This window comes from Oncorhynchus nerka, linkage group LG7 (assembly GCF_034236695.1).
Source record: "Oncorhynchus nerka isolate Pitt River linkage group LG7, Oner_Uvic_2.0, whole genome shotgun sequence".
NCBI lineage: Eukaryota > Metazoa > Chordata > Actinopteri > Salmoniformes > Salmonidae > Oncorhynchus > Oncorhynchus nerka.
In genome coordinates, this window is record NC_088402.1 from 25,938,214 (window position 1) to 25,965,793 (window position 27,580).

Here is a 27,580-nt window from a genome sequence, read left to right on the forward strand (position 1 = left end):
GCTAAGATTAACATGGAGGGTTGGAGCTTGGGGCCTAACAACCATGTAAGTCAATAAGCAAATGTTAACAGACATAAGACAGTGATATTGGTGGTTTCTCTAAGCTATCTGCATTGTAAATCAATGTGTGAATGTCCAGTGGTCATGAAATTCTACTTTTTATTACCAAAATAAAAAATGTATATGGATACTCATTGAAGTATAAACATAAAGCGTACATTGTATTGTGCAACACATTTGCCATGGTCATACATTAATGAAAAACGTTGAAAATACACATTGAATGAAAAGATGAAGGTGAATCTGTGCTTGCCCAGTAAAGTCCACTACAGTCTCTTGTCTGAAGTATATAAAGTTCAGGGTTAATAAAATGTTAGTAGGTCATTGAGTCACTTTAGGTCCTTTAGAGGTAGTGTACCCGTCCGATGGTCCCTGTCCCAGTGGCCATTATATCAGGCTGCCCGTTTCTCCAGATTTCTCTGATGATGCGTTCCCTCTCCTCCAGTTGCCTCGCCCTCTCCATCTCATCTGCCGACGCAAACACGTTCACGCTCCTCAAAGTACCATTTGATTGGCTGCTGAGGTTGCTCATAGGCATCGTAGTTAATTTAGGGATCTCAACCTCCTCCCCTTCTTCCACATCCACTTTCTCCTGTTCCTCATCTTCTTCACTAGACTTCAGTTGTCTCCTCTCTAGGGAGTGGGGAGTGTTCTTGGTGCGACCACGATGTGTGCTACAGGCTATGCCGGTGACCAGGAGGCACAGGGCCAGGAGCAGGCCAAAACACACACCCATCATGAAGTACAAAGCCAAGCTCTCTGGGTTGGCTAGATGGGTTTAGGAAAAACAGTTTAGATCACTCACTTACATAGCCTTGTGAAAACAGATTGTGTGTGCTTGCAAGATCAGGTTGGTTTTGATGCTATCAGCTACATTGCCAGGGGTTCAGTCAATTCTTCATTTCTTTAAACTAAATACAACAGCATGTGAATTGACTTTAACAATGCCTTGTTTGGTATCAGTTCTTGGCAAATCTCTTCACAAAGGGCCCCTGACTGATCTTACTGTATAAGCCACTTTCCTTTGGCTGTAATATGAGTGCAGGAAATTAGGAACTTTACACAATATTTGAGAGGTCAAGCATGCAGACACTTTCCCGGTACAGGGGTGTCAAGCCAAAGCTAACAGAACACACAAGTCCCTGGAAAGGATTGTGGTTCTACTCAGAGGTTACAGATCTTTCGGAAAGCTTTCTTAAAGCATCAGAATGAATAAATGGTTGCTTTATCCTAGAATTATAAGAATAACAAACACGGATGTCTCACCTTTGATGTGAGCATAGCTCGCCATGCTGTTACTTAGCAGCTCCATGTCTTTTCTAATTGGTTCCATTTTGACCTATGTTTGGTTGACACCATCCACCAACAATATTACGAGTTCTTCTGTTTTGACGACTTCTCTGGTCATCACATCTCTAGGTCTCTATAGTGTCAATTCCGGACCTGTCTCCAATACAAGGACCTGTAGGTCAAAAATAATTAACATACTGTCAGAACTGCCCCCACAAACAGGAAACAATCAACATTTCCTCTTCTACTATGACGCCAGTGTCATTTCCAATGAGAGGAACGGACTGTCATTTTGGACAGCCAGCACTCAGTGTCTAACTGTCTGAGCTCATTCTCTGGTCCTTAGGAGTCTCATAAGGCTTAGAAGAGAGTGTAACAGAATGCCTCCACCCAACCATCCTCACTACAATTCAATGAGGTGTCAGAGGTCACTGGGATGTACACATTGTGTTCCTGGTAGTACGTCCCTAGTGCCCCACAGAGGACACCATAAACACAGAGTCAGTCAGTGTGCTTGCTTAACCACTAATTACTTCGTATTTCTGGTATTTCCATAGCAGTGTCCCTGCTATTCCTTTCCTGTGTGCTCAGAGTGGGGGGTTCACTTTTCCCACAGAAACACGTGGTTCACATGCATGCTTAACAGTCTGTCTGTGTGGAGTCTCACCTCGAGGAGGAGCCAACGTGAAAGGGAAGGAGAGATCTAAAAGACAAATAACACTATACAGTGTTACAGAGGTTGAGAGTGAATCTGGGGATTGGGGGAGGGAATAGGACAACAAAGTGTTGATGAAATCCAATGACTGCTGACTGATTGCTCCCTCCCTCATTGCCTGCATGCAATTCAACAACAGCTGAGGCACTGGCAGACTGTTGCTCTTTCGCTGCGTCTTTCCTCTCGGAGTTTAAAATCATGCCAGCTATCATCAGGCCCATCAGGACCCTGTGTTTTCCCACCCTGATCTTTATCCCACCGACTCTTGGCAGCAGACCCTGACCCTGTTCACTCTCAAAGTACATTTAGCCAATTAAATGGTGGCCGCAATTGGCAGCATTGCTGCTTTGTTGGCCCACAGACTCATGGGAGATGAGACTTGGGACTTGCCGCCTTGCCCCATCAGGGGTTCTCTGCTTATAGTTCTCTTGGCTAGATAATTGATTTGACTTTTGGAAGGAAATAGCTCACCAACTTCATCCTCAGTTTTTTTTTCAGGCTTTAATGACAAGTGCTGTGAGTAATTTTGTTTGCAGTTCATTTAAAGACAAACAATATTTTCATTTAATTAGGCCTTGCTTGGCCTCGATTTTAATTTCCCAAATCCTACAAATGACCAGGATGGTGTTTCATCACCATGAGTCAGGCAGATTGAAACGGATCAAGGTTAGGAAGGCTCTTTTTTTAAAAGAGGCACAAAAGCTCTCTTCATTTAAAAAATGCACCAGACACATTTCTGTACTTTTTTGTGTGTTTATAGTCTACTTCTTGGCATCTCAAAATATAATCCCTTTCAAGCACATTCTCCTCCCTGTGCATTCTCCTTCCCCTCCCTCCCTCTCTTTGAATAGCCATGTATACCAATGCACTCCAAGCAGTTTTATCACAAACAACCATACAACTTTATCACAACAAACAAGAAATGTTACCGTCATAAAAGTTTCTCTCAGTCTCAAAATATCTGCATGCTACATACCGGCGGTAACTGGTGTTGGCTCTTTAAGTTACACAGTTCTGGTCAACAAATTCTAAGACAGACAGCATTAACACCTACCAGACACGTTCAATAACTCCTGAAATTAACTGTAGACGTGCGTGTTTACATACCTCATTAAACCCTCTGCCTTCAGCCCTACACATTTCCTGCTTGGATAAATCAATCAGATTCAAACGATGACATTTTAAACCTTTGAATACCTAAGGGAAATTCTACGGTAACACAGACTCAGATGTTTCACTTGAAAATGTTTGCCAAACAAAAACCAATGACTGCAAAGTTAAACAAACCATACAACTATGTACAAGGACAACTTTTAACAATTTCCACAGAATTTTACAAAAACACGTTTACTTGAAGAACAGTGGAGATGCAAAGTTTGGTAACAGAATGACGGCATCAAAAGCACAAACCTTCATTCTGTTAAAATCTCAATATCACTCTGTTGCCGTAGATTTTCCCGTAAGTATTATTCTTGTCACTGGTGCCTTAAAACAGATATTATCCAACAACACAGTAACTTAAATGGATACTGTTGTTGTCATAATACAAAAAAACATAGAGACAACAAAACTGCCAAAAGCACATATGGTCTTTAACAACATACATGTGTGGCAGGCTGGGAGACAGACTGCTCTGATCATGTTTAAGTGAGGATGTAGAGGCATTTTGGGTCTCTGCTTCTGTTACTGCTACAGTGCCTATAAAGAGTTTTCTAGATGTGGCATTATGAAGTACAGACATGAATAAGAGTTAATAACAGTCTCTATTAAACCTCCATGTCATGTTACTTCCAGAGTACAGGATCACTTTTTTAGGTAAACTCAAAGTGTTTTCCTAAATTGTTAGGAAATCAGTCTCTTCCATAGAAAACATAACATGTAAAAAGGCAAGTGAATACATCCTTATCACTTGTGAGGACATCAACAGTCGGTCCTACATACAGAAATAGTGACAACACCATTCAACAACACAAGTGAACTGAAACCACTCACTCACCTTAATCTTGATAAAGTCAGTTGAATTTGTGGCTTCACAGTTAATCCACAGATCCAACAATGATTCTAAGTCTAGGCTGAGCAGCTGTCCATCTCTGTGGAAAGCAAATACTGCCACAGGCTGTGAAAAAAAGTGGAGGAGAACACAGAGGATCTCAGAGGCGTAGAGGAGTAGGAGCAGTTAGTCCCATCGGGCTGTTATACTGCTGGTTAAGATGAGGAAAGATCCAAGGCTCAGGGGTGCTTGACCTGGCCTCTCTGTAAAGCTGAATATAGTCCGTTAGAGAACAGCCTTCACACATGCTGCCTCTCTCCTCAACATCAGCTGTGCTCCACCACCACTGCCTCTACTCAGAGGGAGGACTGGCCAAACCTGGGCCAAGAGAGGCTGTCAAAAGGGAGGTGTTGAGAGAGAAAAGAAAGAGAGAGAGGAGAGCAAGAGATGAGCTTGATTAGCATTTTCCAAAAAACACAGAGAGAAATTAGCTTGATTAGCATTTACCAAAAATCCCCAAACAACATTAGTTGCATTCCACAGATCTTCATACATACATACTTACACTCAGTCTGAGGTATACTTGTGCTGTAGTCAGTGTCCTGTTAACTTGGCCTCTGTGTGTGTGGGCTATCTCCAGCTCTAGGCCATGCCACAGTGAGGAAGCTCTGTTCAGCGTTAACCCAGGAAGGAGGGACTGACTGGGGATTAATTCAACTTTTTGTGTTGTGATCTCAGGGGTTACATTCCAAATGGCACCCTATTCCCTATATAGGGAACTACTTTTGACAAGCCCTATGGGTCCTGGTCAAAAGTAGTGCACTGTGTAGGGTATAGGATGCCATTTAAGACAGGCACATGGTTTTAGGGATTAATATGTCCCTAGCAAGGTTTAAATAAACTGTTTCACACACCCATAAAAGTCATACAAGTTTTTTATGTGGTTCTTTGTGTTTGTTGTGTAAACCATAGTGGTTTGTCCACATATTTCAGATTGATGAGGCAAACAACCATTGTTTCTTATTATTCCAAGGGGCTTTCACAACCAAAATGTTTATTTTGAATTCCTCTGTAAAAAACTGTTCTGAGCTAAACAGTGTTGATGTGGCAGTCAGTCCAGTGGCTTTCAAAACAGTTATGTGGTTGTTGTCACTGAGAGGTTTCTCAAGGTTGGTCTTAGAGAAAACATTTGTTTTTTTAAAAGAAGGTTCAAAACCAAAATCATACCACAGCTCAGACCACAGGTCCCCGACTAACAATAATGGAACGGCATAGGGAAATTCCTGAGATCCAGTGGTGTAACTACATTCTTTATCTAGTGGTAGAAATGGATTGGGCAGGTAACCGAAAGGTTGCCGGATCGAATCCCCGAGCTGACCAAGGTAAAAATATGTCATTCTGTCAGAGCAAGGCAGTTAACCCACTGTTACCTGGGCGCTGAAGACGCGTGGATGTCGATTATGGCAGCCCCCCACCTCTCTGATTCAGACACATTTCAGTTGTATTCAGTTGAACTGACTAGGTATCCCCCTTTCCCTTTCCCTATGTACTACATTCTGTAGGGACATATTGACCCCAGGTGAATTCAACTCCTCCCCTTTGTAGTACACTCTATACATGTAACTGACTGGTAATGGTGAAACTCTATCTGAACTCAAGCGTTAATCTTCTTCTCCAGGCAACACGTGTTATGTCAGACCTGTCCTCTTCCTGACACTGCTAAGAAATAACATACCCATTTAGAAATTCCTCTAAATCCCAAACACCATCGGAACATTTAGGATAGCCATTTCCAAGGGAAACACTTCTTTCTTCCTCTTAGTTTCTCTAAGCCATTGGCCCCAAGAAGTTCCATCCTGGTTCCGTGACTGCCAGTCCATCAATCAAATTCAAGAGTGAACCAAAAGGCTTTTATGAGTGGGTTCTGTTTGGGAGAGCTAAAGTTTGGAAACAGCCCTGTTTTTTTTCCCTCATCCAGACTGATATTGATCATAAGTAATATTTTCCCTGGCTGGCCTGTGGGTAGGGAGGGAGACAGAGAGCTGGTTCCTCAGACAGATGGGCATTGTGGTCTATCCTAGCCGAGGCTCCTGGCCATGTTTGCATCCCAAATTTCACCCTATTCCCTTTATAGTGCACTACTTTTCACCAGAGCTCATAGGGATATTGCACTTCAGTGCAATACATAGGGAATAGGGTGCCATTTGGGTCACAGCCATGTTCATGTCCAGTAGAGAAAACACTGCCCCCACACAAACACACCCTCACTGTAGTGTACTGTATGTATTGGTTCCTGTTCAAATGCTATACAATTAAAACATTTCCTTGCTTCCTTGAATTCATAAGTACAGATCTAACACAGTTGGACAGGTGAAAGCAAGGACTCCAATACATAGCTGACAGGATCAACCGTCTGTGATCACTTCAAGGAAGGGACGAAAGGTATATGTAATGAAATAATGGTATACATAGGCGTAACCTACATGGCGTGCTTTTACATCTGAAATGCTTGCTGTTTGGGATTTTAGGCTGGGTTTCTGTATAGCACTGTGACATCTGCTGGTTTAAAAAGGGCTTTATAAATACATCTGATTGATTGATTCACAATAAACCAAATTGCATTGTGCCTATATCAAAAACAGTTTTCCCCAAGACAAAAGGACAATCTAACCAACAAAATATAGCAATCACACATCTTGTCATCTTACCAAACAGCACTTAAGACGACATGGCTTGGAATTACTCAATTAGTTTTGTTTTCTGAAAATGCAATGATTTCTTATTCAAAGTATTTCAACAAGAGATGGAGCAAAATGAGAATCAAAAACACTTAAGCATCCAAAAGAATAGTCTTTATTTACCAAAGAAAAGTCTTTACAATGCCAACTATTGACATTCTTAAACTTTAGTTGTTTTCTTTCCTTGGATTAGAGGAGAACCTGTCACCCTCTGTGAGTTATAATGTTAAATGTAGCATTATGAACATAAAGACTCAAGGATGACACATGTAACTTGTGAGAATCAATTCAAATTCATATTCTTCTGTTCTGGAGTCACAATTTCATTAATGAAACAAGGAGAAATTGCACAATTTGAAATGAGCGGTGATGGAAGGCTCCTTGGGGCAACACAACCTCCACCCTTCTAACCTCGTCCCCTGGTTCAATTGCTAGCCAACCACATAGACAGAGAGAAAGCCAACTGGTGGATGAGAATACCACTCTTCGAGTTCAATTATTTTATCAATTCAGTATAGCCTGGTCCCAGATCTGTTTGTGCTCTTGCCAACTCCATTGCTCATTGTCAAGCCACACGTTTGGGATGACCATGAGTGACAAGGAGCTGAAACTCAGGTCAGAAAAGGTCAGCCCCTTGGGGCCAACGTCCTCCACCCTTCCAAGTTCAGTTCTTTTTCTTTTGATACTCCTTCCTGCCGCCTTTATCACTGGCAAAGTTACGAACGCGTCTGATCCTGGTCAGCTGGGTCTGTATGGTCTCCATGATGTCCACGTGGTCGGGAATGTGGACGTAGCGCACGTTCCTGGCCGTGATAAACAGATCGGCCAGCTGACTGAGCCGTCCGCGGCGGTCCCGATACAGCACCTGTGGTCGACCACATTGGAAGGATTAGGATATACTTTATTGTCACCAAAGGGGAAAATCGTCTTGGATAATTAAAGAATGTGCTGCTGCATCCACATAGAATAAATAAACACATCAAATCTAATTGTGAACATTGAGTGAACATTGGAAAAACGTGTATTTAACACTTGTGTCATCCTCTGGAGTTATTTGTACTTTAACATTATTGTTTCTAAAAATCTGTTTTACCCAAAAATCAACCCAAAAATCACCTCCTCCAGACGCACGTTCATGAAGGCGTCCACGTTGACCACACGCCCCCTCGCCGTGCTTTCATCCCTCAGGTCCACGGTGGTCACCTCCCCCTGAAGCCCCTGGAGAAGGATCACTAGGCTGTTCTCTGCTATGGTGCGCTCCCTGATCGAATGGGACACCTCCATTGGTCCTGCTTAGGTTGAGGATACAGCCAGGGAAGACTATGGAGGGAGGAAAGGGTCTGTGTATAAAATGTAAAGACTTGTTATTGATTCGTTTCTTGCAAAAACGGCATTATGGGTAGACCTATCATATATTATTATTATTATAATTCACGCTTTGGATCTGCATTCCCATCTGACGCATGGACCAGAGCTACTATTTTGGAAAAACGCGACACCGTGCGCACAAATAAATACGTTCTCACGGTACAGCACAACATCTTTACTTTGGTGGGTTACTAAAGTATATATAAGTCAAGTCACTAAACATAGAGAAAGAATCTCCTAAAGGATCAATGGAAGGCGACAAAGCTAGATAATTCGTTGTAGTAGCGCGATGGACTAGAGTTACAACAGAAGCTGGATAACACTGACTTTACACAAAGCTAAGAAGCGAGCGTACATTTTGGTTGATTCGTTTATATTCAGGAGAAACCGAGGTTAAGTGTACTTAGAGAAGAACTTCGTAGCTAATCATGTCAACGGAGCAAACTTGAGGATGAAAGTAAACCGCCGGAGCAGTTTGATGACGTTTCACAACTGTGTCGTCTACGTCACCACCAACTGCCACGCAGGGCCCATGTATTTGGAAACTTGCCAACGTCTTGAACAACACTACCAAGTCGACTACTCCTCGCCTTTTTCTCCGCGGTGTCTACAATCATGGCCAATAACATCACACTTCTCTGGTGCACCTTCTCGGTTCCGTGCTGGCGGGTTATGATCGCTCTGGAGGAGAAAATGTTGCAGGGATACAACCAGACGCTGTTGGACTTCGATAAAGAAGAGCACAAATCTACAATAGTCATGGACCTCAACCCCCGGGCACAGCTCCCTACATTCAAACACGGGGACTGCATAGTGAACGAGTCCTATGGAGCATGCATGTATTTGGAAAACCAGTTCAGGTCCCAGGGGACCCAGATGATCCCTGAGGGTCTAGCCAAACAGGCCCTGATGTACCAACGCATGTTTGAAGGCCAAACCTTCTACGAGAAACTTAGTGATGTGGTCTACTATGAATATTATGTCCCTCGGGGAGAGAGACATGACTCTGCTATCAAGAGGAACAAAGATAACCTTGCAATTGAAATTCAACTGTGGGAGGGATACTTTCAGAAGATGGAGGCAGGCTCTTACCTGGCAGGAAAAGCCTTCTCGTTGGCTGATGTCCTTGTCTTCCCCACCATTGCCTACTCCTTCCGCTCTGGGCTGTCAGCAGAGAGTTACCCCAAACTGAGAGCATACTACTCTATGATGAAGGACAGACCAAGTGTCAAAACTACCTGGCCCCCACACTGGCTAGAAGACCAGGAAAAACCTCAGTGGGGTGACTTTCTCAAAGAGCTCTGAGACTCACTCCTACTAAAGGAACACATTATTTAAAGTATTATAGGCATTTAAAATCTATGTACACTATATATACACAAGTATGTGGACACCCCTTCAAGTTAGTGGATTCGGCTGACAGGTGTATAAAATCGAGCTTCATGAAATAGGTTTCCATGGCTGAGCAGCCGCACACAAGCCTAAGATCACTATGCACAATGCCAACCGTCGACTGGAGTGGTGTAAAGCTCGCCGCCATTGGACTCGGAAGCAGTGAAAACTCGTTCTCTGGTGTGATGAATCACGCTTCACCATCTCGCAGAGTCCTGACCTCAACCCCATTGAACAACTTTAGGATGAATTGGAACACCAACTGCAAGCCAAGCCTAATCGCCCACATCAGTGCCCGACCTTACTCCTGTGGCTGAATGGAAGCAACATCCCCGCAACAATGTTCCAACATCTAGTGGAAGTCCTTCCCAGAAGAGTGGAGGCTGTTATAGCAGCAAAGAGAGGGGACCAACTCCTTATGAATGCCCATAATTTTGGAATGAGATGTTCGTCAAGCAGGTGTCCACATACTTTTAGTTATGTAGTGTAGTTTCCCTTGGTTGCACACCTCATGAAACAGAAAAGTTGCTTTTTTTTGTGGATTTACACATTTGTTTTTGTAACAAACAAAGGCTGTTTTGTACTGTAACACCATCTATGTTTGTAAGAACATGACTTAACAAGAAAACATGTTTTTAGAAATACATGGCTCTGCTGGCATGTTGTTACTACTCCCCCTGCTGGCGATCTGAGGATCCTTCAGAAAATAACATGATCTGTGCAAATCTACAAAAATACAAATGTGGAAAAAGATGCTTGAGTGTTGGTTTATTGAAGACAACTGCTTCTTATATTCAATGACTGGTAGATCATTTACCAAAATATGAAGTGCCACCGAATACAAAAATAAAACTCATACATACTATATATAAATATTCTCTATATACACAAGATTTTCTTCATACATAGAATCATCAACATTACAAATATACAACATAACAGCTATTCATATCTACAATACTTTTCATTTATTTTTACAGTCTTATACTTCACTTTCTGCACTCGTTTTAAGATGTAATCTACAAACCAAAATAGCACCACCAGAGGGATGAAAAGATATAAAGTAATACGTGATTCAACTTTTGTCCAACAAACGGGCCTAAGAGGTAATGTTGAGTTTGTGTATGTAAGCATTGATTGACCAGCTCCAGTATAGTGGATAACCACAGTAACATTAAGCACCCAAACTACAATAGGCATCTTGCCCAAACTACAATACTGATTTTACAGCTCTACCCACCAAAACCTCATCATAATCAACATTATAGTTCAATAAGTTCATCCATCATGGCCAGCAGGTCATCCCCCTTGTTGCTTGGTCCCTCTGGCGATTCAGTCTGTTCAGGCTCCCCGGTAAACTCTCCCGCGATCCGAGCCAGTTCTGTGTTGACTTGCACGTCCTGAGAGGGGGGGGGGAAAACACTTCATTTGATGCATAATCAGTACAATAATGAACTACAATTGTTGCTTGATACAGATATGCTGTTGAGCTTAAAGGGGTTTTAGTGGAGATTGTAAAAGAGAGCTGAGCAGGAATACACACCAATGATATGGTGATCTTTGGTTTGTCAGTCTGATGCTAGGTTGCCTGCCGAGAGTACTTAGCACCTCTGAACAGAGTACCAGCCGTAATTTGCAAACCGATCTACATGTAGAAACGCTTGAAAATGTCAGCAGTCAGACGGTCCCTAAAACACACTGCGGCGAACAAACGCCAGATGAACGGCAGGTCGCATTCGGTGTGTAATTGCTATGAAATCACTCAATACCATCATACCTGTGTTGCTTGAATATTAATCACTTGGAATGACTGATCCCCATTCCCTCCTGATGCTCCACTGTAGAAGACAAAGATCATTCCTTCACACATACCAATTACTTGCTCTGATCAAACCAAATTATAGATGATCAAGATGCTGCAATGTGCATCACAATCACTGTTAAACAAAGAACTAAGGCACTAGTAGTGAAAGAGAACTCACGCCTCCTCTTCCTCTTGGTCTGTGGCAAAGAGGTTGACCCGGAACCCTGTTTCAGTGTTTCGGTTCTGAACCTTCATTCCACCCAGCAGTTGAGCCAGCAGGTTCAGCTCCTCTTTGGCCAGGGGGTTGGGTTCAGAGTTCGCCTGTGGAACAATAAGTATATATAGTGGGTATGCATCCCAAATGGCACTATATAGGGAATAGGGTGCCATTTCGGTTGCAGATTGGGTTACTTGGGTTTACTGCCCCCCATGTGGATCAGCTGGTAGAGCATGGCGCTTGCAACGCTAAGGTTGTGGGTTCAATTTCCATGTTGGACCATTATGAAAAAGTAGAAAAAATTAATGCAAGTTGCTCTGGATAACAGTGTCTGCTAAATGACTCAAATGTACAGTAAGTGCTAGTGCCTCAAGAGGGCAGTCTTTACTGTGCTTGTAAGCATGCACACCTGGGGTTTATGGATCAAGTCTCTCAGAGTAGGAGTGCTAGGATCAGGTCCTACCTGTCCATGTAGTCTTATTCAATGTAATCTAAAAGGCAAAACTGATCCTAAATCAGCACCCCTACGTTGAGATGCATGATACAAAAATGAGGGCACTTTAAGTGGAATGAAGTGTGTTCAGAGTTCTACCTTTTGAGAGTAGTTCTTGGATGTGTGAGTTTCTTCTGGTTGAGTCACACTGTACCTGTTAGAATTCAACAGATACATATCGATTTAAAACAAACAGCTAATATAGATTTCCGACTCTGATGTTTAATGGTCGAGCCTCCATGCCAGGTGCAGTAGGTAGTTACTTACATATTTGTCCCAATTCGGGTGACTCTATCTCCAAACCGCTCAAAGGAGCCCACTCGGATGGAGCTGGTGTAACTGCCTCCAGTGGGGAACTCCCATCTCTTCCACTCCTTCCCATTGCTACTAAACATCCTGTGATAACAGGAAGTCAGAGATGAAACCCTGAATTCAGATTGGTTACATTGATGTCTTCAGGTTGTAACGCATCTAAAAGGGAACTAGTAAAAAAAGGAACAGACTAGCAAAATACTTCCACTAACTGTAGCATGCAATGCATGACCGTCAATACAATTCCTCTTGGCCTTTACAATGAATATCTATATGACCTCTCAGTCACTACTCATGGAGACCAGGTAGTTGATCCGCTAACTAGCGGTTCAAATATGTTTAACACCTCCGTTGCGTTACTGCCAAGTTAACCTAACGTAGCAGGTATAGAAAGATGCCTGAGCGAAGTTCCCACTTCAGTTTTTTTCAGGGGAAATGGAAGTTAGGTTGAAAATATTATATCCCTGAAAACCAGATCTTAGCGTTTTCTGGCGACTCCACATTGGCTACTGCCAAGTAGATTACCTGATTAACCCTGGGACTTCTGTCCCATGGGGCACTGGGCCTGTGGTCGAGAGAGCAAAGCGTCCATTGGGATTCTGCACTTTATCCTTGAGGAAAAGTGATACCTGTCAGAGACAACATTCATATTTGTTTTTGTCAACAGCAGTATCGGTCCAAATCCTATTTTTTTGTATTGATTACATTTTTTTTATACAGAAACATTTAGTTTTCAACAGCCGATAAAGATAAAAAGGGACTTACCCTGACATGCATGTCTTGAAGAAATATGAGAAGCGTTTGTCGGAGGAGTTGAAATTCCCCATCAGACAAGGGTGTATACACCTTTAACAAACAGGAAGAGTAGAAAAGGGTACATCAGACTTAGCTTGGCATTACAAGCAGGATGTGGGCGAGACAGCAAATTAAGGCCATATTTTTGTAGTTTAGGTAAAGCATGCATGTAATCTGTCACAATGAATCAGGTTGCGTCCCAAATAGCACCCAATTCCTTACAAAATTGCACTACTTTTGACCAGAGTCCTATAAACCCATTTCCCAATCATGTCATGAAAAGTTATGTGTGCAGTTCCGAATCAGAAGCCGTTTTGTTTACATAGAAGTAAATAAGATCACATCTGACTCCAGATGCAGCTCATGTAAATTAGGAAACACTATTGTCTACATCATCACAGGTGTCAGAAGATTGATTACCTAGCAAGCTTGAGAGGCAAGGTAAAATATCACAAACAGAGCTAGATAGAATAAGCCAGAGGAATAATATACTTGTTGAGTATAGCTATAGCCATCAATCTTGTGTTGTCATTGTCAACACTTACTCAGTGCTAAGTTTGTCAAGGTCCTGACATCAGTGTATAGCTCTCTGCTACAGGGCTTTTTGTTGCGAGCATGTACACAGATCACTCGAACATGATACTTTTTTGTAAAAAAAAAAAATGCCATATGGGCCCTCATCAAAAGTAGTGCACTATATAGGGAATAGAGTGCCAGTGACAGGTCCGTACCTCAATGATCTTACGGTGTGTCTCGTCCACTTGGTTGAGAACACTGGGGGTGTCTCTCACAAACTCCCGGATGGCGTCTATGTGATTGTATGAAATAATCAGCAGGTCTCTGGGACGTGGACACAGCAGGAGTTGGTATTTGAAAGCCATCACCATCAATTCATAAAGCTATACAGAAAACAGCAGACAAAAGAAAACACAAATTACGGTACGTTGAATGCCATATAAGATGGCATGACCAGTATTTTCTAATCTACTCATATTTGAAAGGGGCCTGTTGACGGGCCTAGTGGTCGAGAGTAAAAGGGATAGGCCGCAGTGTTTCACATTTAAGCTGTGTTCGAATACTCATACTAACCTCACTATTAGTGACGTGAATTGAGTATATAAACCCAGCAAAAAAAGAAACATTCCTTTTTCAGGACCCTGTCTTTCAAAGATAATTAGAAAAAATCCAATTAACTTCACAGATCTTCATTGTAAAGGGTTTAAACACTGTTTCCCATGCTTGTTCAATGAACCATAAACAATTAATGAACATGCACCTGTGGAACAGTCGTCAAGACACTATAGCTTACAGATGGTAGGCAATTAATGTCACAGTTCTGAAAACTTAGGACACTAAAGAGGCCTTTCTACTGACTCTGAAAAACACCAAAAGAAAGATGCCCAGGGTCCCTGCTCATCTGCGTGAACGTGCCTTAAGCATGCTGCAAGGAGGCATGAGGACTGCAGATGTGGCCAGGGCAATAAATTGCAATGTCCGTACTGTGAGACGACTAAGACAGCGCTACAGGGAGACAGGACGGACAGCTGATTGTCCTCGCAGTGGCAGACCACATGTAACAACACCTGCACAGGATCAGTACATCCAAACATCACACCTGCGGGACAGGTACGGGATGGCAACAACAACTGCCTGAGTTACACCAGGAACACACAATCCCCCCATCAGTGCTCAGACTGTCCGCAATAGGCTGAGAGAGGCTGGACTGGGGGCTTAAGGCAGGTCCTCACCAGACATCACCGGCAACAACATTGCCTATGGGCACAAACCCATCGTCGCTGGGCCAGACAGGACTGGCAAAAGTGCTCTTCACTGACGAGTCGCGGTTTTGTCTCACCAGGGGTGACGGTTTGGGGCGGTGTGTCACAGCATCATCGGACTGAGCTTGTTGTCATTGCAGGCAATCTCAATGCTGCGCGTTACTGGGAAGACATCCTCCTCCCTCATGTGGTACCCTTCCTGCAGGCTTATCCTGACATGACCCTCTAGCATGACAATGCCACCAGCCTTACTGCTCGTTCTGTGCGTGATTTCCTGCAAGACAGGAATGTCAGTGTTCAGCCATGGCCAGCGAAGAGCCCGGATCGCAATCCCAATGAGCACATCTGGGACCTGTTGGATCGGAGGGTGAGGGCTAGGGCCATTCCCTCCAGAAATGTCAGAGAACTTGCAGGTGCCTTCATCAGGGACACATTATTCCATGTCTGTGGAACTTGTTCAGTTTATGTCTCAGTTGTTGAATCTTGTTATATTCATACAAATATTTACACGTCAAGTTTGCTGAAAATAAACGCAGTTGACAGTGAGAGGACGTTTCTTTTTTTGCTGAGTTTAGTATGCTTATTGGTCATAGTATGGATATAGTTAGTATGCCAAAAGTTCCTGGATGTCGTACTAAATTCGCCAAAATTCGAAGTATACATGCAGTGGACAGTATTGCTGTGCTTTTATGGCCCATAATGCAATTCTTCTAAAAATGGGCATGGCGTCACGTTTTCAGATTTGAAGAAAATGGCAGAAAATATGCAGCCGAAGTCCTACAAAAGCGGATACAAATTCATTGCTTTAACCAACTATGAAAAATGTTAAATGTTGAGCAATGTAAAAAAGTAATGACTTTTCAAATAAGTTACATAATTTGTTAGCTACGCTATCCTTACGAACCGCATAGCTTTACAGCAGTAGGTACCGATATGTTAGCTACCTAACGTTAGTTGGCTACAAATACGCCCAACTTGCCAGGCAGTATTATTAGCTATCTGCTATCTAACTAACTACCCAACGTTTATTGACTTGATTATTCACATCATTCTACTCCGATTTCAGAGCACTCTCGCCCAGAATAACTGATGAATTTACGAACACTCAACACCCGTTGAATATGGCCGGTGTCAGTAAACGTCTGCAAAAAAATTGTTGCCAGCAGCACAGTTAGTCATCAACGCTCTAGACAACATGAAAACAGCCTAACCAGCTCTGCTAGGGCGAGTAAAATAGTCAGAGTGAGGTGTTCTCAGTCTCATTTGTGTCTGGAAGTAAGCAAGCCAATGTTAGCCAGTTAGCTTGGGTGCTTGACTTTCGTTGAACGCTCAGATCAACCCTCGGCCAGAGCTTCCAGTGTGCGCTCCCTGAATGTTCCGAATTTATGAACAGAGTCTGTTCTAGATTCGCTATAGATTTACGAATGCCCAGAGTGCACTCTGGCACTCCGGATTGAATTTACGAACACAACCGAAATCATAATATGTTTAGCTAGTCATTTGTTATGCTAACAAGCTAGCAAGAGGTTTCATAGCAACAGTATCAACTTCCAGTAGACAGGCGAAGCTCTAGTACGCTCAACTGAAATGATACCGTTCGTTTACAGTACACTAAAATAAACGAATCTAGTATGTAGTATATACTCATTAAGTATAGTACACAGTATGTTAGTATGGGTATTCGAACACAGCTTTAGTTTTCCCCTAGCACTACACAGCTGATTTAAAAGGGGCAGATTGAAAGTGGCAGTGCAAAAATGTATTTTCCCTTTTTAATTTTTTTATTCTTCACCCTATGAGGTTGATGTAACACTCTGAAATTGTGAAAATTATGATAATGCCTTTTAGTGCGAGAGCTTTTTGAAAAGAATTTCAGTCTGCTCAGGTGGGATGGAGTTTTTGGCCCATAGCATGACGTCACAATCTGATCTGATTATTCTGACCAATCTGCATATGTATCCTCCTACTTTGAAGGGGTAAGCGGGGTAGAGTTGATTCAATCCACCAATCAGGGCTGTGTATGTAAATTCACTGGCAAAAAATATATTTTGAGTTATTTTCATGAAATAAAGTGATTTATTAGCCATACAGTGATGATTTACAGTAAACAGACTACATGGAGGCTTTAAATTATCAAGTAATTTCTAAACTTGGATTATTTGAATTAGGACTTCTAGTCTACTGTATGTTGCCTACCCTATCCATGCTGGCGGGGTTGAGCCTCATGATGGAGGCATGGGCTAGTCGTGTTAGCACTGTTCTCAGAGCCCTATTACTGTAGAGGTCCTGAGGCTTCAGCAGTTCCTCCATAAAGGCCTTACTGAACATGGTGGCTATGATGTCATTCATAACTATAGACATGATGGGACAGACAGAAACAGTTCATTTATTAAGGACTTGAACAAAACAAAAATGTAAAAAAAAAGTCAATTTGGTTATGAATGCATTTTAGGTGATACAAAATAAAGGTGATAAAATGGAGGTACAGAAAGGAATCCAAAAATGTTGCAAATGTGACAGCAATAATTAATTTGATAAATTCAGCACATGCCCAATATATAAGATTGTTGAACATCATAGAATTGCAGTGCTGTCTTGTATAACAAGCTTTCTGAACCAGTACCATTTTTCACTAATGTATTGGACCTAGGGCTACACTGACTAATAGTGCAGTAGTACAGAATACAGGCTACAGCTAGGATACATGGGGAGAGGGATGTGACTGGCTAGGAAAATACCTCTTTTTCTGTCGTCATCTGACCATACACCTGCAATAAAGTCATGTTTATGGAAATAAATATGTTAAGGAGGCCAAAAATATAATATGTTAAGGGGGGGGGGGGGTTAAATTCAAACTGCTACTACACCAAAGATACTTGCAATTAACTCATACATTTAAAGATTTGCAAAGTAACAGAGTGATGCTGAGACTTAAAAAAAAACTTGAACTGTGCAGATGCAAAGTTTGGTAACAAAATGACAGAACAAAAAGTCATTATGTTACCAAACTTTACATCTACACTGTTCTTCAAGTGTGTTTTTGTAAAATATTCTGTTGAAATTGTTAACAGTAGTCATTGTGCATAGTGCTTTATTGTTTGTTTAACTTTGCAATCATTGGTTTTTGTTTGACATACATTTTAGCAAAAAATCTGAGTCAGCATCACTCCGTTACCATAGAATTGCCCAGATCAGGGGTAGGCAACCCTGTTCCTGGAGTGCTGCAGGTACTGCAGGATTTAGTTTCAACTAGGCACCACACCTGACCAACTGAGCTAATTGATCAGTTCAATGATTGTCTGAATTCAACACCTGGTCTTCCAGGTTGGTTAAATCAAAACATGAAGTGGCACTCCAGGACCAGGGCTGTCTACCCCTGGCCCAGATGAATAGGTTTCCCCTATTCATGTGGGACTGAGGTTAGTCATCTAACTAGTTAGGCTAATTAGAAAGGGTTGGGATTAATTGGGAGCCTATTGTGTGCGCAGCTAACATGCCTTCAGTAGCTAGCTATGATAATCTAGTTTCAGACTACCTTTCTGTGTCTTATCATCGGCGGTATTCTGAGTTTGAAGACGTTGGTCCAGAATATAGAGCATTTCTCCGCCGAGGTTAATAAAAACTAGAGGAAGTGTTCTCATAGACATCTTGTAGAACCAGAGGATTTAGCTAGCAAGCTAGTTAGCTCACTTGCTGTATTGGTGGACAGTGCTGTACTGAGACTGTGGATAACTACCTTTATCTGCTAACCTTGTAGTAAATGCATAATGTCAAAAATAGACCGTTAAAATTAGCCTAGTCCAGGTAACAGTTAGTCGATGGGTTCTTCAACCTCTGCTCCGCTCTTCAATCACAAAGTGGACAAGTGCAACAGTTGCGCATGACAGGTGGCTAGTTGAGTCGCTCAAAGTCACGTGGCACAGCAGAACACAACCAATCAGACAAATTGAACCACATCATAAACCAACCTCTCTTTTTCCAGTAGTGATGGGCATTCCGGCTCTTTTCAGTGAGCCGGCTCGTTCGGCTCAGCTCACCAAAAAGAGCCGACTGTTTTGGCTTCCAAACGGCTCTTTCAAAAAAAAAATATATATTTTTTTCCAAGTCAAACAGTTTGCGATAGTTTGACTATGATTGGTGTTAAAACAATTCGAATTAAATTATTAAATTAAATCATACTCTACTTAACCTAAATGTATTTAAAAATGCATTGGTTTGTTATGAAAAGTAATGCTATTAAACATTTGCATTTTAAAGTATAATTTTTTAATGTATTGTAATGAAACAAGCAGGGAGCAGGTCTTGAACCTTCGATCTTCTAGCCCGAAGTCCAGCGCGCTATCGACTGTGCCATAAAAGCATACTCGAACAGCTGAGTCGATATCCACGGTTATAAACCGTGTCGTTACAGTATATAAACGAAGTGCATATATATCTAACCATTCAAAACGAATATAATCTGAACAGCATAATAGAATATTGCACCATATCAAAGGGAAATGAATAACAATTTTCAAAACTGCAGCATCCCACAAATTGAAATAAATGTAAAAAAGAAGGATGCTATTACACATGTGCATTTAAAGTATAACTTTTTTAATGTATATAAACAAAGTGTATATAAATGTAACAATTCAAAACTAATACAATCTGAACATAATAATACAATATTGCACCATATCAAAGAAAGATAAATAACAATGTGCAAAACTGCAGCATCTCAGTTAAAACAGTAAACTGCTCCCTCTTTTCTCTCTCTTCTTTATTGCCATGTTATAACCAGCAGCACACAGCAATGCTGACCATATTTTGCTTTTATGAGGGATTTGCATCCAGAATTGCAAGCTGCCTCACTTTCGAGGGGCTGATACAGTTTCTTCTTTCAATAATTATTTGTCCTGTTTTCGAGAAGACCATCTCAGAGGGAACGGATGTGGCCACTATGCAGAGTCTCCATGTCATGACTTTAGTAAGCCGTGGGTAGACAGAGGCCTTTCACCAGCGCAGAGGATCTGGGGCTCCTCCAAATAGGATCGGGCCTCCGTTATGGCATCTGCTGAGAGATTCCTTCGTACTGCATCCCCAGTTGCTCTCTTGTCAAACAGCATCCAAACAGCAGACGTTTGTGGAACTACTGCTGGTGCTTCTGCTCCATCTGCTCCCTCTTCTTCCTGTTGCCCTGGTGCCTGAGTCAGCTGACTGCTGGGGCTGTCCCTCCCTGCTGCTGAGGTTATTCTTTGAAGAGCCTCATCATTCGCTCTGGCATCACTGAAGGCTAACTTCTTAAACCTGGGGTCAAGTGCAGCGGTTTCTGATAGCACGTGATTATATTCCATTCTTTGGAACTTTCTGTCCATTGATGAACATAGGGTGTCAACTCTGTCCTGTGGTTACATTTGCTTCTCTCTGGCGGCTGGCTGTGATTCGCTGCAGACTCTTACACAGGAGTATCACTTTTGAGGCTGTCACATAGCTGAAAAGAGAGAATAGTAACTTATTAGTTCAGGTTCATTTTTTTGTCTACTGATACTACATTCTCATCTACTGCTCATATACATATATAATACTAGATTAAATAATGATGTAGTAATAACTGCTTACTGTACCTCCCTCCACTGATCTCCACAGTGACCTGCTCAAAGGGTTCCAGGACTCGCACACCTCCTCCACCACCTCCCATTCCTCTTGGGTCAGAGCATCAACAGGTGCATTGACAATGGCCAGGGCAGAAATGATGGCATCCTTTGACTCAAGAAACCGCTTCAACATATAAAATGTTGAATTCCACCTTGTAGTGCAGTCTTGTTTAGGCCTCAGCTTAGGCATCCCCATCTGGCGTTGTGTAGACTTTAGTTTTTCAACACCTACTGTGCTCCTGTGGAAGTATTCCACAGCTGCTTTCACTTTGTCCACGGTGGGCTTCATCCCCTTCAGAGCATCTCTTACAATCAGGTTGATTGTGTGGTGAGGCACATGGGCTACTAACAGCTTGCTACACAACATACACTTAGTATTACTTTCTTAGCTACAGTATACATATCTCTCTGGCATATCACATCATTTATGCAGCAGCATACAAGACATTTTTGGACTCACCTTGTTGTGCTATACTTACTTGAACAGGAAGGTGGCGCGGAGGTCCTTCGTGGGCGAATTTTGTTATCAAACTTTGTCATCAAAGTCTGGCATTCTCTGGATTTATGGTGCTTTCAAGACAACATGGAACTCAAAAAATAAAAAAAGGTAGAATCATGATGACGTCAGTGGTCTTCAGGCCGTAGCTCTGGAGATAGGCCTAAGTACCCGATTTATAATTCTGAGTTGGATGAAAGTTCAAAACGTATTTTCCCAGTCATAGCTCGTTTTCCCCCCGAGTTCCTAGTTGTCTTGAACTCACAGTTAGCCACTGATCCCTTCCAAACCACTCATTGTTGAATTTGCAATTTCCCACTTGTTGTGTAATGTTTATGTCCAATGGCCGATGAGCACCGATACGTTTTACCAATAATTTCACTTCCTTATTTTTCTTCAAATGACAAGGATTAAAAAGGATTTGCCAGTAGATTGTCGACTGGATTCATGATGATGACTGCTAGCTAAGATTTTGAAAATATGATGTTGACATGATCAGTCCAATCTAAGCTACTGTAGATAATGTGATTTGACATCATTTTATCCTTGAGCATTCTTGGATGGGCCACATTAGAAGTAATGTAACTCTGTGGCAGCATCCAAGTGGCTAGAATTTTCTAAGTCTACGCTTAGACTTGGCAGTGACATTTGTGTACCCATGAGTGACAGAACACTGAGCCAATCACGGCCCAACGCTCCGGATTTTCTGCTAGCTTGCCGCACCACCACAGAAAGCACTGAGCTAGGCTGAAACACCTGCAATTTGGAGCTCCCTTACTCAAGAAAACAAAAAAGAGACCATGTTTGTATGCAGCTTTATTAACTCAATGATATATATATTTTTACATTATTTGCAAACTGATATGTGACATGTATTAATGTCAAAATAACATGCAAAACAGGAAAGCCCCCTCCCCCCAAAAAACAGGTGCCCCACCTGCCCTGAATGACGGGTCGCCACTGATGCCCTTTGAAACAAATTTGTCCACTGAGATACTTTTTTGATAGGACATCTCATCATATCTGATAGGGGATGATCAAGCCAAACCTAAAAAAAACTGTTGCATATAAATAGTGACTATTCGAAATATAAAATAAAAGTTCAATGCAAGCATGGTTGGTACCTGTTATTGAGGAGTCATAAGAATTACCTGACAAGTTGTATAACCTGAAATCAAACATGGCAATGAATAGCTTCTTTCATACCACTGATGGCTGTGTTACAATATGAAAATACTCCCATTCATGACTGGCCTGTATTTCCATGATCATCAAAGGGGAGATCAGTACTCAAACATTACAGTTTAATTTTGTGTCTACTCATCATGTTTCTGTATTGCTAAAAGGAACCATACCAAGGCCATATTGTCCCACAACTCTCTCATCGTCATCTTTTATGCATTCCTTGGAATCGATATTAACTTATTGCAATACAGTATCATGAGATGTATTAGTGTGTGACTTAGGGCAGGACAGGTACAGTGAAAGATGCAAATTCCTAATATCTTTTATGTACATTTGTGAGCCACAGAGCAGTGTGGGTGTAGTCCTAATAGTCTTACAGTCAGTTATCCAATAGACAGTTCCACGAACAGGATCATTGTCATCCTTTGATACAAACTGGGGGATTAGAAGACTCTTAAACACCTGTAGAGGTAAGAAAATATCATGGACAAAAAAATTATAATATATATACACTGAGTGTACAAAACATTAGGTGTAATCCAGGTGAAAGATATGTTCCCTTGTTGATGTCACCTGTTAAATCCACTTCATTCAATGTAGATGAAGGGTAGGAGACAAGGAATAAAAATCCTTCTTTAACCTGAGACAATTGAGAAATGGAATATGTATGTGTGCCATTCACAAGGTAAATGGGCAAGACAAAATATTTAAGTGCCTTTGAACAGGGTAAGGTAGTAGGTGCCAGGCGCCCCGGTTTGAGTGTGTCAAGAACTGCAACGCTGCTGGGGTTTTCACGCTCAACAGTTTCCCATGTGTGTCAAGAATGGTTCAACTTGACACAACTTTGGGAAGCATTGGAGTCAACATGATCCCTGTGGAACACTTGACACCTTGTAGTCCATGTCCTGATGAATTGAGGCTGTTCTGAGGGCAAAAGCGTGTGCAACTCAATATTAGGAAGATGTTCCTAAAGTTTTGTACACTCAGTATATATCATGGACTAATTGGCTGATTGAAAATTACTGAGCAGTATTTGTAACATAGCTTTTGAATAGGATACAGCTTGGATTTTAACATGGGATATTGTTATTAAAAGTTTTGTAAGTTCACTTTTTGTCTTGTGTGTGTCATTACTATACAGTTCATAGGACAAGTGCATCCGCTCTTTTCATTCCCAGATTGGCTTCATTGGAAATACTACAACCATGGGCTTCCCTCTATGCCTACGTCTTCTCTCTTTGTAAGTAAAGAGTTATTTGCTTGCATTAGGCTCGTTTGCCACACGGTACTGGAGTTATTCAAAGAAAGCAAAATTACATGATCATTTAGTTAATATAGGTTGACAGAAATGTGATGTTATGTCTCTTCCCTTCTAGGATTTTCACAACTGCTTGTGGTTCAGGTTTTAGTGACGACTCAACACTTAATGAAAACTCTTATCAGGAAAAGTGGATGGAGTCTATACCTGATGACAAACTCCTTTCAGCTGTTACTATCCCCGGAACTCACGAGAGCCTAACTCTGTACGGTGGACCTCTTACACAGTGTCAGGCTTGGACCTTGGAGAACCAGCTGAAAGCAGGATTGCGGTACTTTGATATACGTGTAGAAGCCAGTATGTTCCACAACATCCTTGATGTCATGGATGGGCATTTAGTACACACCAAGTTCCATGAGGTGCTGAACATTCTATGGGAGTTCTTGGACAAACATGGAAGTGAGTCTGTGCTTTTGAGAGTGACACTGCAAGGAATAAGCATGAAAAAAGCTGGAAAATGTATCAAAACATTGATTGAGAATTCTGAAGATAGAGTATGGACAAAGATATTTGTCCCCAAAATGCAAGAAGCAAGGGGGAAGATCATCTTCGTGCAGAGTACCAATTTCAATGTTGGAACACTTAACCATGACACTTTTGTCACAGGCGACGACACATTCAAAGACATTGAAAACAAGATGAAGAAGATCACAAAACACCTGAAAGAAGCTGAAGAGAATTGTGGTCATGCATTGGCACTGACCGATTCCTCCGCCACAGCCATTTTCAAAGGCCCTAAAACTGTGGCCAAAATGGTTAATGGTCAGCTCAATAAGCTCATAGTTGAACTACAGACAGGCTCTAACAAATCAGACTGCTTGGGGGTAATCAGCATGGACTTCCCCAGTCCAGACCTCATCCATAACATCATTGAGGTCAATGGAAAACCAGGGAGTGGTTCATCTGAGCACTCAGAAGAGCCTGAATCAGTGGAGCCTGCACCAGCAGAGCCTGAACATACAGGTTTTAGTGATGACTCAACACTTAATGAAAACTCTTATCAGGAAAAGTGGATGGAGTCTATACCTGATGACAAACTCCTTTCAGCTGTTACTATCCCCGGAACTCACGAGAGCCTAACTCTGTACGGTGGACCACTTATACAGTGTCAGGCTTGGACCTTGGAGAACCAGCTGAAAGCAGGATTGCGGTACTTTGATATACGTGTAGAGGCCAGTATGTTCCACAACATCCTTGATGTCATGGATGGGCATTTAGTACACACCAAGTTCCATGAGGTGCTGAACATTCTATGGGAGTTCTTGGACAAACATGGAAGTGAGTCTGTGCTTTTGAGAGTAACACTGCAAGGAATAAGCATGAAAAAAGCTGGAAAATGTATCAAAACATTGATTGAGAATTCTGAAGATAGAGTATGGACAAAGACATTTGTCCCTAAAATGCAAGAAGCAAAGGGGAAGATCATCTTCGTGCAGAGTACCAATTTCAATGTTGGAACACTTAACCATGACACTTTTGTCACAGGCGACGACACATTCAAAGACATTGAAAACAAGATGAAGAAGATCACAAAACACCTGAAAGAAGCTGAAGAGAATTGTGGTCATGCATTGGCACTGACCGATTCCTCCGCCACAGCCATTTTCAAAGGCCCTAAAACTGTGGCCAAAATGGTTAATGGTCAGCTCAATAAGCTCATAGTTGAACTACAGACAGGCTCTAACAAACCAGACTGCTTGGGGGTAATCAGCATGGACTTCCCCAGTCCAGACCTCATCCATAACATCATTGAGATAAACAGAAATCCAGGAAATGGTTCATCTGAACAACCAGAACAGCCTGAACCATTAGAGCAGGAACCTGCAAAGCCTCAGCCAGCCGAAGAACCTGAACCAGTACAGCCTGAACCGGCACAGCCTGAAACAGCAGGGCCTGGGCCAGTAGAGCCCGAGCCAGCGGAGCCTGAACCAGCAGAAACTCAGCCAGTAGAAGAGCCTGAACCAGCAGAGCCTGAACCAGTAGAGTCAGAGCCAGCAGAGGCTGAACCAGCAGAACCTGAACCAGCAGAGCCTCAGCCAGCAGAAGAGCCTGAACCAGCAGAGGCTGAACCAGCAGAGCCAGAGCCAGCAGAGGCTGAACCAGCAGAGGTTCAGCCATTAGAAGAGCCTGAACCAGCAGAGCCAGAGCCAGCAGAGGCTGAACCAGTAGAGCCTGAACCCGCAGAGCCTGAACCAGTAGAGCCAGAGCCTGAACCAGTAGAGCCAGCAGAGCCTGAACCAGTAGATCCTGAACCAGTAGAGCCAGCAGAGGCTGAACCAGCAGAGCCTGAACCAGTAGATCCTGAACCAGTAGAGGCTGAACCAGCAGAGCCCCAACTTGCAGAAGAACCAGCAGAAGAGCCTGAACCAGCAGAGCCTGAACCAGTAGAGCCAGAGCCAGCAGAGACTGAGCCAGCAGAGCCTGAACCAGCAGAGACTGAACCAGTAGAGCACGAGCCAGCAGAGCCTGAACCAGCAGAGCCAGAACCAGTAGACACTGAACCAGCAGAGGCCGAACCAGTAGAGGCTTAACCAGCAGAACCTGAAACAGCAGAACCTGGGCCTGAACCCCCAGGGTAGCCCAAAGAGCCTTACTGGAATAACCAAGGAAGAAGAGATGCAATGAGAAACATTGAAGTGATTAAAAAACACAATTATTGTCAAATTAACCTTAGTAAAGAAGAATCCCATCTAAAACCTTACAACAATAAATACAAAATCAAATGCTCCCTTCAAACAGTAAAACAATTCTCTACTATGTGGTATTTTGTATATCAACTGCATGTTTAACTAGGAAAGACCAACTGTTCCATGTTGCAGTTGAAATATACAAATCTGATAGTTACTTTAAAATGAACCCATCTGTGCTGAGATCTGTCTGAGGGTAGTTTTTTCCTATCAATACGTTTAATAAAATAGCATAGGGCCTTTCAGAAACCTGTATCTAAACCCACAGTGACACCTACAGGTTACAATGCATATTACTGCTTGTTTTGATGGTGATTCATCTGGACATGTAAATGATTTCAAGTCTCTAAGGGGATCACTTACACCCTCTTATGTATGTAACATTTCCGTTTAAAATGTTTTCTAAAAAAAATCTCTCTATTATGTATGTAGAAGAGCTGCTTCAAATAATATATCTAAAACAACGTATAATGTCAACATAAATAGTTAGATACAAAGGCTGCGTTTACATACAGTGGGGCAAAAAAGTATTTAGTCAGCCACCAATTGTGCAAGTTCTCCCACTTAAAAAGATGAGAGTGGCCTGTAATTTTCATCATATGTACACTACAACTATGTCAGACAAAATGAGGAAAAAAAATCCAGAAAATCACATTGTAGGATTTTTACTGAATTTATTTGCAAATTATGGTGGAAAATAAGTATTTGGTCACCTACAAACAAGAAAGATTTCTGGCTCTCACAGACCTGTAACTTCTTCTTTAAGAGGCTCCTCTGTCCTCCACTTGTTACCTGTATTAATGGCACCTGTTTGAACTTGTTATCAATATAAAATACACCTGCCCACAACCTCAAACAGTCACACTGTCACAAAGTAAGTTGAGAGGGGAGGGGTGTATCTTTGCTATAAAAGATCTCAGTTGCCATTATGTTGGGACTCTCAGAATTCATTTATAGACTCTGAATTGATCTGAGAGTCAAATGGCTATGGTGAAGCTCATATAATTAAAGATGAAGTTTAAATATAACTCTGACTTGTGTGTGGTTTATAACTCTAATCATTTAGTAATACACAAAATTACCACGACAACACCCAGAACCTTGTTTAGAGAAAGGGATATCTCAGTTTCAAGGTCTCAGCTTAGAGAGAAGAAGCCTCGTGATCTATTGGTATGTCACATGCATGACCCAGTATTGGTTGGTCACATGAATGAAGAAAACGTTAATGATGAATTCATTATGAATAAGCTAAATCATGCAAATAATACTTGTCTGCAGTATATTTAATCAATACGGCCCAAGGAGG

General features: G+C 42.0%; 5 protein-coding genes across 11 annotated transcripts; 2 read left to right on the top strand and 3 right to left on the bottom strand.

Annotated features, from left to right (window-relative positions):
- Window positions 1-145: 145 nt before the first annotated feature.
- Window positions 146-4,707, bottom strand: LOC115131371 (protein eva-1 homolog B-like). The gene is made up of 4 exons (XM_029663056.2): window positions 4,621-4,707; window positions 4,062-4,448; window positions 1,327-1,522; window positions 146-828 (listed from the first exon to the last, which is right to left on the bottom strand). The coding sequence occupies exons 3-4, from the start codon at window positions 1,391-1,393 to the stop codon at window positions 404-406; spliced, it is 492 nt and encodes a 163-aa protein (XP_029518916.1). The 5' UTR covers window positions 1,394-1,522; window positions 4,062-4,448; window positions 4,621-4,707; the 3' UTR covers window positions 146-403.
- Window positions 4,708-6,885: 2,178 nt separating this feature from the next.
- Window positions 6,886-8,645, bottom strand: lsm10 (LSM10, U7 small nuclear RNA associated). Of its 6 annotated transcripts, none has more exons than XM_029663062.2 (3): window positions 8,565-8,645; window positions 7,910-8,113; window positions 6,886-7,658 (listed from the first exon to the last, which is right to left on the bottom strand). In XM_029663062.2, the coding sequence occupies exons 2-3, from the start codon at window positions 8,075-8,077 to the stop codon at window positions 7,458-7,460; spliced, it is 369 nt and encodes a 122-aa protein (XP_029518922.1). In that variant the 5' UTR covers window positions 8,078-8,113; window positions 8,565-8,645; the 3' UTR covers window positions 6,886-7,457. The 6 variants fall into 6 exon arrangements, with proteins under 6 accessions (XP_029518922.1, XP_029518920.1, XP_029518919.1 ...); XM_029663060.2 differs by having other exon boundaries at window positions 8,517-8,621; XM_029663059.2 differs by having other exon boundaries at window positions 7,910-8,133; window positions 8,517-8,621.
- A 40-nt stretch (window positions 8,646-8,685) lies between these two features.
- Window positions 8,686-10,306, top strand: LOC115131372 (glutathione S-transferase A-like). The gene has a single exon (XM_029663057.2). It carries the CDS (start codon window positions 8,777-8,779, stop codon window positions 9,464-9,466), a length of 690 nt encoding a protein of 229 aa, XP_029518917.2. The 5' UTR covers window positions 8,686-8,776; the 3' UTR covers window positions 9,467-10,306.
- Window positions 10,305-18,818, bottom strand: LOC115131375 (protein OSCP1-like). Of its 2 annotated transcripts, XM_029663064.2 has the most exons (11): window positions 18,488-18,818; window positions 17,691-17,720; window positions 17,149-17,303; window positions 13,906-14,073; window positions 13,145-13,225; window positions 12,905-13,008; window positions 12,335-12,463; window positions 12,167-12,221; window positions 11,536-11,678; window positions 11,331-11,391; window positions 10,305-10,953 (listed from the first exon to the last, which is right to left on the bottom strand). In XM_029663064.2, the coding sequence occupies exons 1-11, from the start codon at window positions 18,597-18,599 to the stop codon at window positions 10,816-10,818; spliced, it is 1,176 nt and encodes a 391-aa protein (XP_029518924.2). In that variant the 5' UTR covers window positions 18,600-18,818; the 3' UTR covers window positions 10,305-10,815. The 2 variants fall into 2 exon arrangements, with proteins under 2 accessions (XP_029518924.2, XP_029518925.2); XM_029663065.2 differs by lacking the exon at window positions 17,691-17,720.
- Window positions 18,819-22,624: 3,806 nt separating this feature from the next.
- On the top strand, window positions 22,625-27,321 carry LOC115131377 (uncharacterized). The gene is made up of 3 exons (XM_065020359.1): window positions 22,625-22,739; window positions 23,448-23,509; window positions 23,646-27,321. Exons 2-3 carry the CDS (start codon window positions 23,475-23,477, stop codon window positions 26,116-26,118), a joined length of 2,508 nt encoding a protein of 835 aa, XP_064876431.1. The 5' UTR covers window positions 22,625-22,739; window positions 23,448-23,474; the 3' UTR covers window positions 26,119-27,321.
- Window positions 27,322-27,580: the final 259 nt, after the last annotated feature.

What these genes read in the sequence shown, in the direction of transcription:
- LOC115131377 (XM_065020359.1), top strand. Translation starts at nt 23,475, where the DNA reads ATGGGCTTCCCTCTATGCCTACGTCTTCTCTCTTT. An exon ending in TGCCTACGTCTTCTCTCTTT is followed by an intron (nt 23,510 to 23,645) that starts GTAAGTAAAGAG and finishes CTTCCCTTCTAG; the next exon opens with GATTTTCACAACTGCTTGTG.
- lsm10 (XM_029663062.2), bottom strand. Translation starts at nt 8,077, where the DNA reads ATGGAGGTGTCCCATTCGATCAGGGAGCGCACCATAGCAGAGAACAGC. An exon ending in TGAACGTGCGTCTGGAGGAG is followed by an intron (nt 7,659 to 7,909) that starts GTGATTTTTGGG and finishes GGTCGACCACAG; the next exon opens with GTGCTGTATCGGGACCGCCG.
- LOC115131372 (XM_029663057.2), top strand. Translation starts at nt 8,777, where the DNA reads ATGGCCAATAACATCACACTTCTCTGGTGCACCTTCTCGGTTCCGTGC.
- LOC115131375 (XM_029663064.2), bottom strand. Translation starts at nt 18,599, where the DNA reads ATGTCTATGAGAACACTTCCTCTAGTTTTTATTAACCTCGGCGGAGAA. An exon ending in ACCCCGCCAGCATGGATAGG is followed by an intron (nt 14,074 to 17,148) that starts GTAGGCAACATA and finishes TTTTCTGTATAG; the next exon opens with CTTTATGAATTGATGGTGAT. An exon ending in GACCAAGAGGAAGAGGAGGC is followed by an intron (nt 11,392 to 11,535) that starts GTGAGTTCTCTT and finishes TGTCTTCTACAG; the next exon opens with TGGAGCATCAGGAGGGAATG.
- LOC115131371 (XM_029663056.2), bottom strand. Translation starts at nt 1,393, where the DNA reads ATGGAACCAATTAGAAAAGACATGGAGCTGCTAAGTAACAGCATGGCG. An exon ending in GAGCTATGCTCACATCAAAG is followed by an intron (nt 829 to 1,326) that starts GTGAGACATCCG and finishes AAACCCATCTAG; the next exon opens with CCAACCCAGAGAGCTTGGCT.